This window comes from Eimeria necatrix, genomic scaffold (assembly GCF_000499385.1).
Source record: "Eimeria necatrix Houghton genomic scaffold, Enh_scaff34, whole genome shotgun sequence".
NCBI lineage: Eukaryota > Apicomplexa > Conoidasida > Eucoccidiorida > Eimeriidae > Eimeria > Eimeria necatrix.
The window spans coordinates 20,725-42,479 of NW_013655336.1; the positions used below are offsets into that span (position 1 = coordinate 20,725).

Sequence of the window (21,755 nt, forward strand, 5' to 3'; positions counted from 1 at the left end):
GACAATGAAGTGCAAGTAAATACTAGGGATGCTCCTACATGCCGGTAGTCACGTTGAAAATGGATGCATATGTTTTATGTATCTACCTTCGCCCATTGTTGTTTTCCCGGTTGCGCAGGAAGAGACCATCACCTCTTCCCAACTCAGCAACCGACGAAAGGCATATGATTTCCCCGTTAGGTCTGCTGTAGCAGCTGCATCACTCAAGTTGCCCGAGTTTCTTCACCAGGTAGACCTGAGCGCTCGCTTTCCTGGGATTACTGCAGCTACACCCGTTGCTATGGCGGCTGCTGCAAAAGCGCTCTAGGACCTCCCCAGCGGAGCACCCTTTTTGCTAAGTGTCTCGAAAAGAAGCCTACTGCAGAAAATAGCTCACCCCAGCTGCTACTGACGCAGCTGCTGTCCAAGCGGTCCCACATTCCCACTATTGCAAACCTCCTGTAAAAGTAAATGCAATAAACGTAATTCTCAAGAAGCAGCACCAACTGCTTCTCCCTATGTGCAAACCTAAATCATAAAAAATGCTGAAGTGCAACATATCTCCAACCACAAACAACTCTAGCGGCTGTCTTTGTAACTGCAGCTGTAGCAGCTGCTGGTGCAACTGCTGCTCTAGCTGCAGCTGCTTCTGCCCCAGCTGCAGCTACTTCTCTAGCTGCAGCCACAACAACTGGAAACCTCTAGCAGTGCCTCTTGGCACCTAACAAGCAGTCCTCGCTGCTGCTCCTACAGAGCCTTTGCCGCTGCAGTTTCTGTCTCTTCTGGGCACACCATATGTATCTTGATGAGGCACGTTGCTGCTGGTGGTGCTCCCGCCAGTTGCATGGGTAGTCAGAAAGGTGATTACCAAATGCAACGACGGACCGACAGATGGGGCGCCTGCAGCTGCAGCATTGCCTACGGTTTTGGTATCAAACGCTTGAGGCCCATCAGCCTAAACGGCAGACAAATAAGCAGATAAAAGAACAACAAAAGTACGTATGTACAGTGGCGCAAAGCAAAACAAAAAGACAGAGGCAACAGAGTGAACACACCTACTGAACGCGGGCCCTGAACCCCAAAGTAAATCCTACGGCATGAACTCTGAGCTCACCACTGCCTGTTCGAGGCGTGCCATTCTGTAGCTGATAGGTCTGCGTGCAAACGCTGCGCCTGTGCAACATCCCCGCCTTGCAGAGCACTGCACAGGGCCACAACCTTCTCGCAGCCGCTCCCACTCAACTCGCCTTGCTGCAGCTGTGTAAAAAACAACAGCGCCAGCACGTCCACGATAGCGCATTGAAGTGCATGAGGCATCACTAGATACAAATGCGTAACAGCGCCAGCCGAAAGCCGCTATGTCTAAGCCGCATCCCCCACCCGAAAACCTTCAATATGCAATCTTAATCCTAAGACCGAACAATAGTGGAGGAATAACCTTGAGAAGAAGGTCCTCCACCTTGTTTGAAAGGTCTTGGGCTGAGGGCCCCTGCTGCATCTGCAACAAGCCGCTCAATACGCTGCGCACGAATGCCTGCGACAGAAGCAACAACAGCAGGTACTGGTCAACACACAGTGATTTCAAACGTCGCACCCTGTCTAGGTTTCGCAGTACTGCCAGAATTCCCCAGCATACCACGCAGCAACACAAGCACCAGTTACAAAAAAGGAGCACATACAGCAACAACACCAGCAGAAGAAACCAGCACTTGGTGCTCTTCCAGCAGCATCATGAGCAGAGTAAGTCCCAGCAGCTGCAGTTAGAGAAGCAATTATGGAAGCAACAACAGCAAGCGTAACAGCGGCCGCATGGTGTTCGCGTGTACCTGCTGGTCTGGTGGCAGAGCCTTTCCCTCCGTCCCTTTTTCGGAAGCTTTGTTTATGCCCATGTTTGCTGCATAGGTGCTCTTCGTTGCCCTTTGGTTCTGCAGCGCAATAAAGTTGAGCCCAAACTCATACAATGCGTCTAAATCATCTGCTGCCGTTGCTGTTATTCCTTTCAGTGTTGTCCCAGATACTTCTGTAAAACACTCCGTCATCTACATTTTTTGTCAGCCGCCTAGCTTTTCGAAAGCACATCTTTTGTGCTTTTTTCTCTGTCTGTAAGTATCTCGGCTCCTCTCCGAGTTGCACTTCGCCTGTGGATCCTTCTGCCTGTCTCTGTTTCCTCATTCCCTCTGCATTCTCCCCGTACATGCATATTTTCTATCTGTAGGGCTGAAACAAAACACCCCTGCCTAAGCGTCTGTGAACACCCTTCTTGTTTCTTTCGCGTGCTCAGCCCCTGCCCTTGCTCCAAGCTTACGAGTTGTGCTGCTGTAGGTATTGGCCAAGGTACCGGCATGCCAGGTTTTACAGGCTGGGCTCCAACAGTGGGAGCAGAATATGGGGCAGGACTGTGGCCACCCTCGCCAGTTGGAGGCAAGCGGGGAAATCCACCCGCATGTCCAAAACCGGAAGCACCAGGCCCAGGGGTCATTAGCGGCCCCGGGGGGGCCGCCAACGATCCCCCAGGTGCGCCCCCAAGAGCACCCGTCCCACCACCGATATTACCGGTAGACGCGTTTGAAGGCGCCGGTGCTGACTGTGGTGCAGTGAAACCGAAGGAAGATGCTGGAGCAGCTGGTCTGAGTACGCTACCTCCGGGAACAGCTGTCCCACAAGCAGCAGCAGACACTGGGGGTGGCGGCACGCCCCTTGGGCCGCCCAAGGCAGGGGAAGGGCTCATGAAGCCCGCGGAGGAGATAGGGGCTCCCCGTGAAACAGAACCCGGATTCTGCGGGAACATGTCTCGTTGCTGGTGATGCTGATGCTGCTGCTGTGAACCTGCAGTAGTGAAGCACACACAAGGCAGCATATGCGCCATAGAGCAAACCTCTGCCGTTCAGTGAGGCCACTGGGGAGTTATCTGGGACACTACGCGGCCGAAACAGCAGAATCTTGCTCTTTCCTACCGTTGGGAAGAAACCCTTGTTGCAGTCCGTTAGTAGCTGGCGAGGGTCTGTGTACCGGCGCTAAAGCACCTGATTGAGTGGAAGGCCCTGAGGGTGGTACCATGCGGGGAACACCGAACTGCTGCGACTGCTGCTGCACCTGTTGCTGCTGCTGCTGGGGTGGGGGAGCAGAAGGAACATCATGGCCCCTCTGCTGCTGCTGCAGAAACGGAGGCTGCTGTTGTTGCAGCGATGGCTGAGCCGGGGGCATCGAGCGCACTGGCTGCCGCTGCTGCTGCTGCTGGCGCTGCATGGCCCCGCCAAACCCCGAGCTCTCCGTAGGCAGATTGGGAGAAGTAAATCCTGCTCGCTCCATTGCTGTAGGGTTGCTGTAATACAGACGCATGGCCAGCTCAAGCGCTGCAGCACGCAGGGAGGACTCTAGGGTCTGCTGACCTGAACCAGCTGTTGCCGCTCCATCTGTTATGCTGCTCATGTTGCTGCTACCAACTCCCAAATACAACCGTAGCACCAACATCGCGCACGATCCACATGAAAGGCTGCTTGCCTCGTTTGCGTATGCACTGTAGCAGCAGCACGCAGCCACAAAAGCAGCACAGAAGCCGCAGATGGTACGCTGTGCTCAACAAAGCAACGACTGCAGCTTGGGCACAGCGACAACTGAAACGTTTGGTAAATAGAATACCATCAGATTAGCAGCGTAGAGGCCAGCTAGCAGAACAGCAGTACCACAAAAAACAAACCTAACAACAAACCTAACACCAGCAACTCGTGTCTCACAGTGCGACCCTTTCGAATGCAGGGCAAGCGCCCTGGAAATTTGCTGCCGCTCTAAAGACGAGCATTTTTTGGATAGTATTGAAAAGCTGCTGGGCGAAGTAGTTGCTGCTGCTGTTGCTGCTGCTCTTGCTGCGGTGTGTGTAGATTCTCTGCTGTAGCTGCTGCAGCCAGATGTCGCATGCAGCTGGGAAATCACGTGACGTGATGAAACACACTAGGGCCCCCTTCAAGTCCCCCGACACAGACAGCCGCTCCCCTAATTGCCCTGACGAGACGCATCATCCCAATAAACAAAAATTGTCGCAACAGGGCAGCACAAAGGACCAAGAAAAGCATACTAGCTGGAGCACCATAACTGGAAGCTCATCGCCAATGTGAATGGTACGCTCCTTCAGCATTAGGGTCTGAAGCCGGCTAAACGCTTATGGCTTGGAATTTATTACTTACGCGCAAGTCGGTAATATGTGTCCTTGTCGCGCGCGTAGCTCCCTAAGAGCCGCAGAGCCTCACGCCAGCATACCAACGAAACTTCCGTAACTAAGCTGTCCAGGCAATCTAGCACCGCGAAACCGAAGAGCTGCAGGGAACAGTAGCAGCAAAATTGAAAACACGAATGACAAGGAAGAAAAGACCGACAGCGCACACGCCACAAAAAATCCATGTACCAAAAGTGGGCATCCATCGTTTTTGCTGATGCTTGTGCTGATGCTACTGCTGATGCCACTGAGATCGCTAATACCGCCTTTCCAGTGCTGCGCCTGCCCACTACTGCTGCGCCCGCACCTTGAAGAATTCGTCCTGCATGTTGTGTACATACGCCTCCGCAACTGTGCGCCAAATGGCGAGGCCTTGGCCTTCCGCTGCTTCCCAAAGACACGCGTTGCTGCTCTGGCGCTGCTGCTGCTGTTGCTGCTGCTGAGGTAGCGGCGCTGCTGCTGCGGCTCCCGCCAGAAGCAGCGCATCGCTAAGCGTCCCGTAAACCTTCAGCAGCTCCACAGCCCCTTCTATAGAACCAGTAAGAAGGCATTCCCGCAGAAGCTGCCATGGCGCGGATGCTGCAGCACAACAGTACGCACGAGGATGCGAATGCTGCGACGTTGCCTCTGCTGCTGCTGGTGCCGCAACTGTTGTTGTTCCTTCATGTTCTGCTACAGTAAAGAGGCCAGCGCACTGTTAACTGTACGGATGCGTAAGAAATACGCTATCAGCGACAGCAACTCACTCCAGTCAATATCGCCATGCTGTGAAGACGCCTTGTTGCTGGCTGGATTTGGCTTGACTGCCTGCTCTTGCTGTTGTTGTTGTTGCTGGGGCATGTCATCGGATGCGGATTCTTCTTCTCTTTGTTGCTCCTGTTGATCCTTCGAGGGTTCTCGTTCCTCTGCCCCCCCGAGTTGTGAAAAAAACTCTGAGCAGTAGCAGCGAGAACAGCAGCAACAGAAGCATCTCGACAGGTCGGCTAAAAAGTCAGTTCGTCAGTCCTACACTGCCAGCCATCAACTGAACACCATCGGAAGCAAGATGCCTTGCTACCTTTTGGGCTAACTGGAATAACATGCGACTGACTTTCGGGGTCCACTGCAGTCAAGGCAGCAATCTGCTGCTGCTGCTGCTGCTGCTGCTGCTGCTGCTGCTGCTGCGTTCCGTTGCCATTACTCAACGGGTAGCCTGGGTATGACCCAGGCCCGTCGATGTATCCTTGCTGTTGCTGCTGGTGCTGCTGCGGGTGCATGGCATAGCCGTACATGGGCTGCTGCTGCATCTGCTGTTGCATTTGCATCTGTTGTTCTTGCTCCTGCTGCTGTTCTAGCAACAGCTGCTTCTGCCGCTGCTGTTCTTGCACAGATGGCAGTGGATGGCCCAGAAGTGTCTCAAGCTTTTGCTGTAACTCCTCTCTGCTGCTCCCTCCGAGGTTCGGTATGCGCTGCAGAAATTAGGAACAATAAAAAGGGCAGCTTGAAAATCAAGCAATGGCACAACCAGCGCCAGCAACAGCTCTGGGAGCATGAAGCAGGAAATAGAAGCTCACTCCGTTCAGTGTGTCAAGCAGCGCCGACCAGACTTCTCGGTCTTCCGACTCACTCTTGTGCTGCTGCCGCTCCATTTGCTGAAGCTGGAGTGTGCAGATATCCGCCCAACACTGCTGCCTTATAAGCCCGTCTAGCTGTTGCACCTGTGAAGCAAATGCTGCTGGAAGCTGGCATGTTCCCTGTGCGTCTGTCTCTTCGACCTTCGTTTCTGTAAATTCCTCGATGGACCTCAGCATCAACGCAGAATGAGACAGAGAAGTCGAGTAGGCTAGCCGCCCGCTACTGCTGAAATCGATAGCTCGTGGCTTCTGCAGCAGCAACAGCAGAAGCATCAGCAAATGCGAATTCAGTAGCAGGCAAACAGACAATATGGCCACCTACAACCGAATTCCTCACGGCTTCCGCCAGTTCTTGTACCATTAGCAGCAGCATCAGGCGCAAGCAGCAGCGCCATCGCTCCGCATCACATTCGTCCTCAAAAGAAGCAGCAGCACCCTTAGCAGCGCTAGCAGAATGAGCTCGCTAAAATAAAGTGGAAGCGATATCATAAGCAATACTCTGCACGATTCCTCTCCTTAGTGTAGCAATGTGTTTCCATTCAGGGGGATGGTCCCGACCTTGAACCAAGACGGTATAAAATTGCTGCTAGAGGGCCCCATGATTCTAGAGTCTTCTGGTGGATAGAAACGGTCTGCTGCTGCTGATGGAGACCCCCCAGCACAATTGGAAGCTAGCAACGAGCACACAGAAACCTGCATGGGTGTCGCTGCTGCATATACACCTGGCGCTGTTGGCGACCACAAAACCTGCATATACGGCTCGACTGCCTGTTGCTGCACGTACACCTCAATGCCACTGCTGTGAGTCTGCTGCTGTTGCTGGACTGATTCTTCCGGCAACCACCAACAAACCAACCGGCTGTCGCGCCCGCATGTTAGCTGCAGCAACACAGGCAGCATCGGCAGGAGCATGGATGATGCGAATGCCACAAAACGCACCACAACATCTGCAGCCAGGCTCGTAGCAGTATCCAGGAAAGCTGCAACTACTGCAATCTCGGTCTGTTGTTGGCTTTCCTCATAGAACAGCCAACAACAGCCTGCATCAAAGCCACAACTAGCTGCAGCAGCAGTAACAGCAGCAACAGAAGCGACGAACCACCATGCGGCTATCCGCCGGGCACAGTGAGGCAGATACAATTCCACGAGTATGGCCGTAAGGAGGTTGTGGAATGGCTTCTTTCAAAGGGAATGTTGCGTTGCGTAGGTCCCAAAGCTGGAAATACACAAGCAAAGAAACTACAAGGGGAGGCGGGCAGCTGATGCAATGCCCCGTTTGCTTATTTAGTAGTGCAGACAATCCTCCCAAAATACAATCTACAAAAGGGAAGGCAGAAGAATGAGCAGGAAAAGTCAAGCACAGGCTGACAGCTAAACGCAGACAACCGCGAAAACTATGCGACGACAATATGAGGGAGCTGGACGAGATGCACCCTCAATCCTACCTGCGGCGAAGGTTTTCTATCATCGTCGTAAACTAGTAAAAGCTGTGTTGGCTGATTTGGCAGCCACAAAACTGAACTTGGACGCGAATGGCGGTGTTGCGGGTCGCAGAAGCTGCGAAGACACGGAAGGTACAGGGCTTCACGCCATCGGTGAGCCGGACAGTACAGCTGTGTCCCTGTCAATGCTTTGACAAGTTCATAGAAGCAACAGAACCAACAACAAGAAAAGCAACTGCCATAACAGCAACAGAAGTCGTGCCAACAATAGCCGACGTAGCCAACTCAGCAGCAGCAACTACAGTAGTAATGGTAGGCATCACCTGATAGCGTGCTTCCTCTGCTTCAGATCCCAGACAACAGTCTGCCCCGTGCCAGTGCCGGTAGCGATGATATGTGCCACCGAAGCGTTCCAGCTAAGACAGGTGCACTCGCAGTCATCACCTGCTGGATTAAACAATAGGCCACGCACAATGAGACTGTTCACTGCGAAGTGAATGAACCCTACGCTTGCAAAAAGAAACAAACGCCGATGGCATACTACGTGAGTCCAATAGGGCGGAGTTAATGCAGTGGCTACCACATCCAAACGCACACAGTCCCTTTCCATCTGTATGCGTAATTGTGTTCCTGATTGTATGTGCGTTTGTGTTGTCTCTGCTCGTATATGTCGTCTCTCCCTGTGTACTGATTCACGTGTAACCCCCTTCGCATCCAAAGTCCCCATATTTCTCCCTACCTCCACAAATATGTAGCAGGCTACAGAGTTTCCTAGCAAGCCAACAGGCTCGAAAATCCAGTGCTCAGCTACACGATTTGCTAGCTCCCACGCAACTTCACTAGATGGCGCGTTGGCCGCTTGAATAGTTAAATTCCGTTGATAGTTCGGTAGCTGATTGTTCAACACAGCCTTTACCTAGTCTGCCGGTTCGCTATATAGTTAGTGAACTCCAGTCGAGTTGCATTTACCTGCTCCATCCGCTCCGGGTTTGTGTGCAACTGCTTCCGTAGCAATCTCAACATCGACTATGGAAAGGCCGCCGCTGCTCGTGCCAGCAGCTAGCAACGAGGGCCGCAGCGAATTGAACTGCAACGCCTGCACGCGCTGTCCCCGCTGGACCTCCACCGTCTGCAGCAAACCCGAGGTCCCACTATCACCAGAGGCCACGCCCTGACTACAGAAAGGCGAAGGCACAGGTACAGGCACAAAAACCAGGTAGGGATGAAGACAGGACACGCAAAAGCAACGCGGCATCACTGATCTGCGCAGATACACTTTATTTGGACCGTTTGATCCTGTCCAGCTTGCTGAAGTCCACAATTAAGTCAGTACTTGATTCACCATAAGACGGAGGAGGAAAGACAAGGAAATCCACGCAAAGATAGGGGAAGAACCACACATACAGACGCAGAAATAACAACAATGAAAAGTGTACAGAAACAAAACCGGCAACGACCCCGGCAGAGTCAATAAGAGAGACAAACAAAAACCAAAACTGGCAGATCCAAATGTATTCCAAAAACAAACATGCCGAAACGAAGAAAAACCTAGGCACAGCACATCATTTTCACAGCAAACGCAGCAGCAGCGGCACTAGCGACGACGGTAGGGGCAAAAAATGCCGCACTTGAGTATGTCGCCGGCATTCCAGAGAGTGACATCTCCTTCAGACATGCCACCCGCGACGAGGCAGGCATTCACTGAGCCTAAGTCGGCAGTTATGGCGGTGGCTATGCACTGGAAGGGAGAGGGAGCTCCCACAGAAGCAACAACTGGAAGAGAGGCGCTGGGAGATGACAAATCGAAGGAGGCAAACTCCAGCCGAGGATCAACACCCATGGTACCCAGCGCCAGCAGCTCCCGGCTCCCCCCATCCCCTCCTGTGCTGCTAGTATTGCTGCTGCTGCTGCTGGTGCCTTCCTGCGCCGAGAGACCCCAAGCGCCTGAGGGGCACCAAGCCACCGCGGCGCTGCGCGTGAGATTCTTTAAGCTCATTGCTGCTGCGGGCGAGGTGGTGGGGAGAGACACAAGCTGAGCAGCACAGCAAGGCTCAGCCTCGAGAGCAACTTACTCACAGACTAAACACGAACAGCAGAATCAGCAACAGGCACGGAAAAGAAAAGGGAGATGCTGCTGAGGAGATGAAGACAGACACAAATGGTGACGGGCAAAAATTGCCCTAAGTCAGATATGCTACCAACAGTGAGCGCCGACTTCCTGCTGTGGCGGCTCTTCCTGCTGCTGCTCCAGCGCCTGTCGCCACCCTCTGCGGCAGTTCTAAGGTCCAGTTGTGTTTTTTCCTGGTAACTTTCCGTTCAGAAGTACTCAGAGACGGCAAGCGGCGCCGCTGTTTATCGACCGCTGCCGCCTCTGGTACTGCCGCTGCTGCGGTTCATGCTGCTGCTGCTGCTGCTGCTGCATGTCTAATGATCAGCGCGTTGACGCACTGCAATGCGCAGTTTGTACCCTATTTTACAAGCAGACCCTAGCTATACTAATAATCTGCCCAGCATATCATATAGAAGGCCGTATCGCAAAACAGGGAGTCTTGAGGGTCGTCATGATGAATAGAACAGGATCGTTTCACCCGTGAGCAGTGCGCTGCGCCACCATACACAGGCGCCTCATAGACCACTGGGTGTCGTTTCTACCCCTTGCAACGCATTTGGCTACGTCTATTCCTTTTGACGCCATTGCACTATGGCGCTAGGCTTCATGTGACGGCTTTCCAGGCCTACAGACACCACTCGATAAAGCACAAGTAGCGCTTCTGCGGAAGCGAACCAAGTTCGAGTGAAGAATATAGTCCTGCGTTGGTCGCTGCAAGCAGAGTCCAGCCAGGCGACAGTAGAGAGAGGAAGGAAGGCCTGTGGTGAGAGTGAGTGACGAGGGGAATGCGGGGCCCAGCTGCTCCCCATATTGTAAGTCAAGTACGCAATGAGGAACATAACAGCACCCTTTAGCGCGACGTTCGAGCACTTTCCTTGCTCAGTTCAACGCCCAGGGGTGATGAACGATGCCAAAATGGGAGGCAACTGAAGCGTCCCCCACCAGGTACGCCTCTGGCTGCGGGAGGCGTTGACTCAGACACCCTTCTTCAGGGGATACCTGGCGAGCTGTCACCCACAAAGCAGACATCAACTGATTTGAAAGGGGCATGCTTTTCCCATTAGTTTTGCTGGCCTTCCTTATGCCAGGGGTGCTTAGAACACGAAGGAGAGGCCATATCTGGTTTAGTTTCCCCTTATCACTCTAGCGGATTACAGACGGTCCTAGGCACTACTGCTTGGAAGCTACAGTACCCCACAGCCTCGATCCGTCAACAGGTCTCGATTGTTTCAGGCCTTGTGCACCTAGCTACGTGCTGTTGGGCTGACTTTGCCTCAATATGCCCCCTAGAACACCTCAAGTAAACATTGCCCTTGGGCAGCACATGATGAACGCCTACATTGATGATGAAGACCTACATTGACGCAGCTCGGGACAAAATCTTTCGCTGCTCAGCACCAGTTCAGAATGAAGCTGTTTCGAAAGGAGCAGCACAACCTTACGTTTCGTTCTTCACCCCTCCTCAAAGTCGCGTGCAACGGCGAGCTGCTTATCAGCAAATCGAGAACACCAGCAAATAACTCGCATAGATTTGCCACAGACTCAGTAAGCAGAGAACAGCAAGTCCGGCAGCTTCCGGTGACTCATTATGTTTGCAACGCTAATGCCCCAGCGATTACGGGCGCACGGAGTCCGAAGGATTGGAGGCTTCAAACAGAGAGGGTTCGCATATCTCGTAAACTTCAGCTTGAAGCTGTCATTAAGCTTGCTCCCGTGTCCGCAAGCCTCTGTTCACGCAAGACCAAAAGCCAGATATCAAGTTCACGTGCACATCTGGATCAGTTGAAAATGGGGAGCCAGAGAACAAGAGCGTAGCTTCTGGATACGCTCTACCTAAGAGTCGGATCTTCCTTTCGCACCGCCGCAGCAAGTTGTCGCAGGTCATCGCAAGCTGCGAATACCTCATCCTCTCAACTGTCCAATCAGCAAATCTAGGAACTTTACTGCCTGGGCCAGAATGAAACCATCTGGTTGCCCTTCAATGGCCAACGTCTCGCCTACAATAACGAAACAAGCGAACGTGACATCTTGCATGGCACTAAAGCAATTCTGTGCGAAAGTACACGGAGGGAGCAAGAAGAAACAGCCTGAAGCAACAGTTCGTATTCTGTACAGTGTGCTGCTCTGCAGGAGCAGCAAACTGTACAGGATACATGCCCTTTCCCGCCCTGGATTAAACTTTGTACACTGTGAGGAAACAATGCTCTACGAGTCAACGCCGTACGTGTGCGCCCGGGTGGTAGCCTCTTACCCCTATCTTTGAAGCCACACGCCTCAAGAAGTTCCAGCGATCCTTCACACACCATGACGCGGGACTTGAACGCCGCGTTCTCTTTTCTGAAAGGAGAATAAGAAACGTGTTGCCCCATCGTGATGCGATGCAACACCTCTTGTCCGGCCAGCACCACTAAAAGACTTTGCAACATCTAGCATCTAGACACTACATGGATTATACTCTGAATCCACCTACTCCCCTGGAGTCTAAGCTGTTCCTTACCTGATGCGATGGTACTTGACATCTGTAGGGTGCTCTTTCGCGTTCATAACGTAGAGGCGCAATGTTGTCAAACAGACCAGAAGCTTCTGTGGCTCGTCTTTCCTATACCTTTTGAACAGAGCATTGCTAAAGAAAGCTACTTTATCCTTGCCGCTCATTTTCGACACCCGCTCCTCAACGTCGGCCTGGGAAGGATCATCAGGCATCTGTGCGCAGCACTTGAACAACTTTGCGACCTCTCTTAATAGGCTGCTGCCGACTCTTATTCTCTATGGCGATCATCGATTAATCGTAGCACTTCCCCTCTTCGACGAAACATCTGCATCTCTCTACGGCAGTAAAAAACCCATTACAACCAGAGTGCGTGCAGTCGGCCTTAGCGCTTGCAAAAGCAACGAAAACCCCTGAGCAGACCTCGCAGCCAAATCTGTCTCTGTAGTCTTGACGTAGAAGTTCTCTTTGGCGTTCGCGCTCTTTCTTGGCCTCCTGAGCACTCAACAGCAAAAGAACCTGCATTTATGCTTGTCCCTGCTGGCTCAAAAAGGCTGCAGGGAGGACCAACACCATCGTGGGTCATTTCTAAGCACACACCACTGGAGCTCAGGACGGCAAACTCCACTTAGAAAGGGCGTAGTGGCGAGGACTTGATTGACTTTGGTCAGTTGGTTGTGGTCGTTCAGATACATGTGAAGATTTCGTCATTGTCCCGTGGATTGCATGTAGTATTTCTAACCTCTTTCTCTCTCTGCAGCTGGCAAAGGGCTCGTTTCCTGGCCTCTTCTTCCAGCTTGGACTGCTGCTCCAGTATGGCCCGGGACTGCTGTAGTCTTAACCGTTCCTTTTCAATAGCCTCTTGCTTCTCCCGCTTCAGCCGCTCCTGAGCCCAGCAATAGCACCAATTACAGACACACGCCGGGATTTCACAGTCACTGGCAGATGCCCCCACATACGAGCAAGTAGCCTGTCGCAGAAAACCACGCAAGGCATCTGGTTCTGTCCCCGCGTATGTGCCGGACGCAATGTAAGCTGTGACGCGGCATGGACACGAAAAAAAAGAAAAGCCCTTACTTCTCTGAGTTTCTTCTGGAGTTCGTACGCCATTCGCTGCGCCTCCTCCTCCGACAGAGGTGTCTTTTTTGCCGGTTTGTGGGTAGCGAGCTCTTCTGGAGTCAGTGGATCATCGATGTCAGAGTCACCCTCGTGCTCTTCAATCCAAGACAAAGCCGTCTCCAAAGTGGCGGGACCCCCCCGGGTCGCAAGCAACGCCCGCCCAGCTCGCGCCTCGCTGAAACCCATTTCCTTCAAGTGTGCAAGAAGCTATTCGGCAGATAAGGCGCAAACACAAATAATGAGGAAAAACTGGAGACAAAAATGAAGGATAAACGAGTAGGATGCTTTTGAGCTCTCTTTCTTTCGGTGGTGCGATTGAGGAGAGCCGAATTATCAGCCGGAACACGGAATAAACAGAAAAACTGCTACGTCCTTTGCCTTGGGTGACTATTCCTGGTACCATTTCGGCCGGTGTTGCTGCCGCTGAAGGGGCTTAGGAGAGGATCAGTCTCACGCTGGCATCAACAAGATCGGAGAGGGCTGGACAGGCTGGATCTGAGAAGACAGATACAAAAGCACATACGAAAGATACTCCTGTGGCTTGAATGCAGGTCCGCGTGCTGTGTTTTACTGTGCTCCACTGAGCTGGCCTTTTGACCTTTGACCCACCGTTGGTATTTGCATCCTGCTCGGTGCACTGCGGCGACTCGCTCTTCATTGGAGCAATCGACGATTCAGCACCTTCTTTAGTCCCTGCATCTTCTTGTGGATTCGTCTCCTCCTCTACTCCCACTAGTGAGACGTCCGAGTCTTTTCCGTTCTCCATGTCCGCCAGGAACCACTCAGGCCCTCACCGAGCTTCTATCTCTTCAATATCAGTTGAGCTCGATGTGAAGTTGTTTATTTAGACAGGGGAAAGCCTTTTACGTGGAATCTTGGCAGCTGAGCACATATATTGCAACTATGTCTGTCGCCCGCCTCCGTGGGCGTCTGGAATGTTGTGCAGGCGTCTTTCGGTGGACCCAAGTATTATCTACCGGAGATTTTTCTATGTGTTGCAACAACACAATCACGGTAGCTTCTAAAGGGATACACTCTTCCCAACTTAATCTTGAAGTGCGAAAAATACCACCAAGGGTGGTGCCTGACCAGCAAAACGAATCAATCTGTGGCCTCAAGGAGCCATAGGCGCCATGAAGGCGGCAAATATTTTTGTAAAGGATGGAACTTCAGGCACTAAAGGCACAATGCGTTCCCATTTCAATGATGCAGCGCCCAACTCACGTCAGAAGGGCTGCTCAGCCTGCTGCGCTCCTGTCCTGCAGCACAATCTCTGTAGATTCAGCAAAGAGCTATCATGAGACTTCTTGCCTGATTTGCAACACATGAAAGGTAGGAATGTAGCTTTTTCCATCCTGCGTTACTATCGAGGTTGCATGAGCAGGCAGCGTGGGATGAGGCTTCTAGTAAGAGGCTGGGAAGGGCTAGTGCCTTCAACGAGAAACCATTCCGTTACTTAGCCCCAGGAAATCCTTCATCACCCCACAAGTGCCAATATTTATTTATTGCACCTTGCTGCTAAAAAGAGTAGCACACAAGATAATTGCTGGCACAATCCACACGAGCAGTCAGTCAGTTACCTGTACTCAGATCCTGCACATTGCATCAAGCAAAGTAACAAAACGCCCCCTCAGTCCTTTGAAGTCGTTGTGTATCTTGTAGAGAGTGAATTGTAATCGCTGTGTCTGTAACAGCCGCATGCAGTAGTTCTGCCAACCACGATAAAGCCAGCACTTGAAGTGCTACAGTCTATGAAGTGGCTCTATGGAAATAACGGAAGCAAAATTTGAATTAATTGAAGTGAGTCTATCAAAATAGAGGGTCGCGTTAAGGTCACGATGGCCTACGATGCCTGGCTACGGAAACAACAGGAAGAAAAGTGGACCACATCAGAGCAGCATGGCGAAAGGGGTCACGGGCTGAACGCCAACAGTAGTGACGTTGTATTGTCCTCAGGAAGGAACGATACATATACGGCCTCTTCCAGCCAATGTTAGTCGCATTGTGACGCCTTCAGCAAGCAAATGTAAACATGGGATTTGTTCCAGCCACTGCACAGTTCATTTGACCTCATCTGCCCTCGCCGAAGCTAGTTCTGCATGTAAAGTCGAACGCACCGAAGGCTCCTTGCTGGCGTGGGCCAAAATGAGTAAGAAACCAAGGAGGGGCAAGTTTCTGTACCCATTAAGTCCTGCTCTGGTAAGTATGAAAGTCAGCATGCGCTATGTAGTCATCCAGTTTGAGCTCCAGTCAAACCGGTTCCGTTCTTTCCTCGATGCATGCTACATCTCACATCTTCTTAACAAGGGTACCACACGTTCTAGATAATTCCTCAGTCTGGGTGGGGCCTTCGGACTTACGGGCGCGTGGTCGTATGGATTGCCTGATGGGCAGCGACGGCTACTCTGCAACACAGTCATGCTGCGTGAACACGTTAAGGTTACCCACTGCTCATTACCGGCACGCAGTCTGGCAAGTATTTTTCTAATGTGAAAAGCTGCGTTATGTTAGTTACGGAGCATATCTTACGCTACTGAAGGCAGACGTGTATGTGGGTAGCTCCCTCTCCATGCATTTCGTGAGCTTTCTCATTCTTCCGATTTGCTTGCACTGAGAAGCTTTCGCTTACAGTCCCTATCGAAGACGTTCCTCCCTAAATCCTGGCACGCTTGCGACGCCGCCATCAAGTTCGACGTCTTTGGGCTTACAATACGTAAGCAGACACCTTAGATATACTGTGCGTTCGTTCCCCCTCCATTCCAGTGTTTCCTCCCTGCCAATCCAGTGAAACTCAGATCTCAACGTCTGCTTCCCGGCGCCGCTGTCAACACCCCATTTACTTCAATATCCCACCCCTACATCCTGCACACCACCCATGCATCAATGCAATGTCACGTGCGCTCTGTGCTCTTTGTCACGCTCTTCTCGACATCCTGCCACCGTCACCCTGCCTCGCAACATCGTCCCCAACAGCGGCTCGCGCCCAACTCCACACGCACGTCTCGGGGCAACAAGAACTAGCAACGCCCAAGCATGACCGCGATTTACTCGCATCGCCACTAAGATATGCGTCAACGAGAGAGTCTGACGCGGAGGGCCTGTGCGTCGCACTTCTGAGGTTTCTTCGCAGCCATGCCGACGCCTCTCGTAGCCAAAGGCTTTTTCCGCAGTGTCGCAGCGCACGTCCGCATGCGCTTGAGTATGTGCCACCTACTCGCCGAAAAACGCGCACGTTACGAGGCCATAATTGTTACTCTCTTCTTGACGCTCCGGTTCACAGTCACCCGGTCTCGCAATATTGAAGCCAACAACGCCTTTCGCCCCAATATATGCGCACGCATTTAGGTGACCGTGACCCTGTGAAATGCCATGATCTCCATGAAAGCACGGCAGCGAATCATTCCGGTCTACACAAGGATGCACGTATAGAGAATTTTTGGCAGTGCCATAAAGCTTTGTGGTGCTCTGCGCTGATCCTAGTGCCGTCAGCAATCTATCCAACAGGTGGAAACGCAAGTACGCAGTGGGCGTGTATCAGCAGATCCGTCGCACCCGTTGTTTGGAGTTTCTGCCTACTTTACTGTGTGGGTTACCTCTGCTGCGAGTTCCTGACGACGAGGGGCAGCTGCCAACCCCAGCGCCATTGCTGAAAGCATGCTTCCACTGAGTCCGCCAAATCTTTAAACCTTCGTCTTCACCCATACATATAAAAAATAAATAATGATTTTTTTCGGTTCGTGTTGAGAGTAACCAAATCCGATGAGACTGGCTAGGTAGCCCTGCGCCCTATTTGAGAATACGAAGATGACGGCGCATCTTGCGAGACAAAACAGAATAAATTAAGCGCATACAATGTGGAGATTGAGTCGGCTATACGTGAAAGAAAGCATTTTTGATCCAAGGCCAGTGTGTGCTCTCCAGGAAAGTTCCTTCTCGCAGCGATGTTGAAGCAGGCGGGAAACCTTTGCACACCGCCGAGTCAGGAACTGCGAGCAAATCTCTTCTCCCTTTTGGGCTTTTATCAATCCTTCAGACGTCCCAACAGGATCTCACCTATCATAATAATGTGGCAGACTCGGTACAGATTGTGCACTTACCGCTGGAGGTGTAGAACAACGAAACTCAAGCACACACATTTTCTGATTAGGTAAGTTATTTCCAAATGCTCACAGGATCAACTTTAATGACGTCGCTCATCATTGGTCCCACTCAAAAAGGTCCATTTTTCCACTGGGTGAAGCGATAAACCCACTGAAGCATTATGCGACGTCTAATCATCTCTACAGGACCAAAACCATCCTCGCTAGTACAAAGCTTTCCAAATCGCTCATAGGCGTCTCCAGCTCTGCAGTACGTAATACTCTTCATCAGCGACAAAAGAAAATTATTTTTATGAGCAGAGTTGTGCCGAGGGCACTCTAATTTCAACGCTTTCTGCATTCAATGTCTTCTCTGATTCGGATGTACCAACACCAGATCCGCAATGCATATCAGCGCTGCAACCCAATTCACCCAAAACAAACGACTCTCTTCTTCGCATCTTTGTGCTAGAGCCTGTTCGTATATCTAGTATCCCACAAGCTCTTAACGGCCTAGACACAGCCAACAACGGAGATTTCTCAACTGGAAATGCGTAATCGCGGATTGCCTTTCGTTTGGAGTCGTTTTTTTTACGCTTTTGCATTCACAGCCTGTGGCGCGTGCACGTGCAGCATTTTCCTATATCTCACGTACACGTGCTTTGTGCTCGGCACAATCACGTGGCTTGGGGCAGCCCGTGGCAAGAGAAGACGTTTCCTGCCTAGATTAACCTTTGCTATTGTCCACGGGTGCATGCCTACACTCCCTTGAGTGTTGCGTAGCATGCTGGGTTACGGAAGCACTAAACTTAAAACTGTTTAGCCTTATTCGGCAGCATATTATCCCCACATGGTCCATGTTGGCGTAGTCTCCATTAACGACTCCGGAGTAAAATGACCCATTTTACTCTGGCGAAAGAAACTGCAGCAGTGGCAAACAACGTCGAGCATCTAGCTGGCTGCCTTACTCGTTACCACGCTTTTACCGAGGTACTCATTGTTGACAAATATCCTCTCTTTCATTAGACCTATTGCAGCAACTTTGCAACCGCCTGAAGCGCACCATTTCATCAGCATGATAGCCAGACCAAGCTTTTCATTCACACTCTGGGTCTGGGGCAGATGCTTGCCACAGACAAACGGGAATGGGAGTGCTTACTGCCTCCTTCCGCTCTAGCATATAGCACAACAAATCACACTTCCACCAAGCTCGGCCCCTTCGTGCTCATTTTACGATGGAGCCCGCTCGTGGCAGCCAAGTTTAAAATTACTGGTAGCTTGGCAGTCATGTTACCCCTGATAAAGCTTCTTCAAAAGCCCTGAGCTTGGGCTCAAAGTCACACTGTGCGTGCCGAGTGATCAGCAGAAGCAACAAGCAGGTTCCGCTCGGCGTGACGCTGGGCAAGCTGCCAGTGACAAAGTACAGCTCATCAACAAGTACTTGCCGGCCTCCAATGAATGCACTGGATTTAGGCCCAGTTATCGCTTTTCATTAACGGTGAAAGAACCCACCAGCAAAGCTCCTTGTTGCGTTATGTCCCCTGGCTGCTAGCCATGCCGTGATGTTTTGCATGCCAACACACCGCTTCTCATGTTCACTCGCGGGCTGTCATAGAGACCGCAATTTGGTAACTTCTTAGGCACAGAGCAGATGCCAGTCCGCAAGGCGAGCACAAACCAACCATATGCTGGACGATCTTGCTACTGGATCACTGGATAACGAGGGGTAATGGAGAAGATGTGCAGAAGCTTGTGAAGTGACGAGATGCATCTAAAGAGTGGGCCACCTGTGAACCGGCTCCTCACCTCACTGGCTGCCCTGCGTGATGGCAACCCTAAATACGGCTTCTATACAGAGTTCAGATCCCCGGCCTGCACGTCCAATTTGAAACCGCTTGTCCACCTCCCACTCTACTGGACGCATGGTCTCTGGAGGTGGTTCTGTCCTTTTCCCTTTTTTTAGCATTTCATTTTTTTCTGTTAGTACCTACACAAACAGACAGCATGACGTCCATCCCTGGTAATGCCACGCGAAGGGGACTAAACTGGATGACTATGCGCATTTACATATTTTTGGTTCCTAGGGAGAAGCATTCGCATTTGCATCACTCAGCACAAAACCTCACTAACCTACAGGCACAGGGCGGTACACGGACGCTTAATCGAATTATATTGGCAAAAATGGAGTTTAATTGTACGCCAAACTAAAATGTATGGGCGAGAATGTGCTGTAATGATACAAATATATGGAACAGTCAAGGGGTAAAGCACTCACTAAAGAAGCCTAAGAAAGAGGGCACAACATAATATGGCAAAGCCGGTAAAGTTCATGGTAAACAGCTTGCAAAACATAATATGGCAAAGCTGGTAAAGTTCAAGGTAAACAGCTTGCAAACTACGAAGTGCGCGCAAAGGAGAGCTGCAAGAGAACTCGGAGAATGGCGACTTGTGGCACAGTAAAATGAACCACAGGAAAGCATCCAAGCTGACTATGTGCGGATCAACTGCTTGGTTCAACAAATGAGCATACACTATCCCAAAAGATTTGAAATAAAGAAGAAGGTCGGCACCCTGGCGGCAGAGACTGTAGAGCAACCACAGCGGTAGCACAAGGAATGGCAACAACCTCAGCAGCACAAACAACAAAAGCAGCTACAAGCGGATCAGTGATGGCAGTTACAACAAGCGCGACATCAATGGTAACAGCACAAACCAGAAGGGCTCGAGCAGCAACTACAGAAGCCACCGCAACCATGACCAAAGTTGCCAGATAAGCAACTGCTGCGCAAGCGTCAAAGACTCACTGAGACGTTTCTGTCTCCCCCGCAGGGGACTTCGCGTGCGACGCCATGGAGAAACTAAACGGCAATGCTTCTGAAGTTCACCACCCGGTGCAGCGCAGCCGGCATCAACTTAACAGAGAGCCTCTAGCAGGTGATAGGGAAGGACAGAAGGGAAAAGAGAAAAGACATATGCATGTATGCGGACAGGTGCTAGAGGTGGCGGGAGTTTCCCTGCGCACTGCGATGTGAAAATGGGGAAGTGCAGTACAGGCACTTCTGGTGTAAGGATACGGCCGACCTGACCCTGACTATCACGCTGCAGTGAACTTTGATGCATTCAAGGCTAGTTGTGCAGTTTATCAGCGTGTTCATTGTCGTGCAGATAAGCTCTTATAGAGGAAAGGATTTCAGCCACTGGCATTTGGTTTTGTTGAGATGTAGAACGTATACTTGGGAACCTGTGCCCGGAGACGTCACGTAAGTCTTGAAAATGTGCCTCTGGTGCTAAGAGTACTCAAAGAGAGCAGCAAAATGACTTCGCTGACTCTGACTTCCCACATGTTGAGTTTAAAGATGCTGTTACAATGGATCTATTTGCCCCCCTGTTGAAAACAAGTGAGTGCGAGGCAATTTCTCACATTGGGAAAAAGTGGTTTCACTTGAAGAGGCATTGTTTCCTGCTGTAGTAGATTGATTACGCAATATTTCTAGGCACGTAGCTTTTGCAAGTTCCTTCATTGAAGCTTCTTGTAAAGGCGCTGAGGGATTTCTGTGAAAAAGCGGGACTGCGCAGAGTACCACGAAAAATTTTGTAGCGAATGCCTACGTGCTTTCTTTGAAAACGGTGCTTTCTGCCTTTTAGAGAAGGGCATTGTGAAAAGGCATGTTTATTCCGCCGCGATGCACTCACTGTATGCGTCAATGTCTTGCCCGCATTTATTCCAAATTCACAGACATGAGGACATCTTGCTGTGCAGCAGCATCTGGAGGAGGTGCAGCATGATTCAGCCTCTATATTATTGCTGTTACTTCTTTGAAGGCAAAGGGAGCTAGTGAACGAGTCCTAGCTGCTGTCTCTGTGAAGGTAGAATGCCACGAGTGGCGCGATATAGGGCGCAGGTTACACGAAATCCTCATTCAGGACCCACTGCAGAGCTTGCTATCCGAAAGCCACCTTTATGGAGTATGTTCTCTGCTTACTTGCATGTTACTGTGGAGTTTGTGTTGCAGCGAAGCGCAAAAAAGAAGGCACGCCTACATGAATGTACACGACAAAGAATGTAGCATTTCTTTTGCTTGGCCCCGGCTTAGCTGATTGCAAAGGTTTCGACGTAGTTTCGCATCTTGATAAATTTGACTGGCCTTCAGGAGATGTATTTTAAGAACAGTAGGGAAAAAGAAAGCTCGTCTGGTGGTGATACCACTTGTTCCTGTTATTTTGTCCCTGTTGTCGGCCTTCGAAGGGCAAGTCCTCATGAGATAAGGAGCCCAGTGTGTCCACTTTGATGCTTAAACTGAAATCTCCACTGAGGAAAATAAAGGCAGCAACGAACTACCAGTACAATATACCTGTTCCTGTAGCATGCTTGAATGATACTACCATGCGAAAGGAGAGTCTGCGGTTAGGCTTCGTATCTGGAACACCAGATACGAAGCCTAACGGCAGACGCCAGCTAGTAGCGACTTAAACGTGCTCCATATGTTGAGAAAATCTCTGCTGTTCTTTGCTTGAATTTATGGCCCCCACTGAACAGGTAGAGCAGTAGCCTCTCGCGCAGGACTGTGAGCTGGTTGCTGCTGAGCTGCATTGCTGCCCTTGCTATTTCCTGTGCTGCTGCTACTACTGAGTTTCCGCAAATCCTGCCATTTTTTCTATTTCTCGTTGAGCCGTTACCCCCTTAGGTTTGTAGAGGAGGAGGGGAAGCAGGGAAA

General features: G+C 51.2%; 2 protein-coding genes across 2 annotated transcripts; both read right to left on the reverse strand.

The window, feature by feature from the left end:
• Positions 1–897: 897 nt before the first annotated feature.
• On the reverse strand, positions 898–9,240 carry ENH_00046040 (hypothetical protein, conserved; the record flags this gene model as incomplete). Its single annotated transcript, XM_013585468.1, has 18 exons — positions 898–934; positions 1,094–1,236; positions 1,418–1,513; positions 1,806–1,904; positions 2,285–2,805; positions 2,934–3,496; positions 3,714–3,978; positions 4,161–4,290; positions 4,497–4,768; positions 4,936–5,121; positions 5,280–5,637; positions 5,743–6,051; positions 6,361–6,681; positions 6,902–7,018; positions 7,248–7,359; positions 7,568–7,691; positions 8,214–8,506; positions 8,873–9,240. The coding sequence occupies 18 exons, from the start codon at positions 9,238–9,240 to the stop codon at positions 898–900; spliced, it is 4,314 nt and encodes a 1,437-aa protein (XP_013440922.1).
• A 2,016-nt stretch (positions 9,241–11,256) lies between these two features.
• Positions 11,257–13,727, reverse strand: ENH_00046050 (UBA/TS-N domain-containing protein, putative; the record flags this gene model as incomplete). The annotated part of the gene is made up of 7 exons (XM_013585469.1): positions 11,257–11,351; positions 11,606–11,691; positions 11,852–12,057; positions 12,266–12,337; positions 12,585–12,728; positions 12,920–13,168; positions 13,416–13,727. The coding sequence occupies 7 exons, from the start codon at positions 13,725–13,727 to the stop codon at positions 11,257–11,259; spliced, it is 1,164 nt and encodes a 387-aa protein (XP_013440923.1).
• Between the last annotated feature and the right edge of the window lie 8,028 nt (positions 13,728–21,755).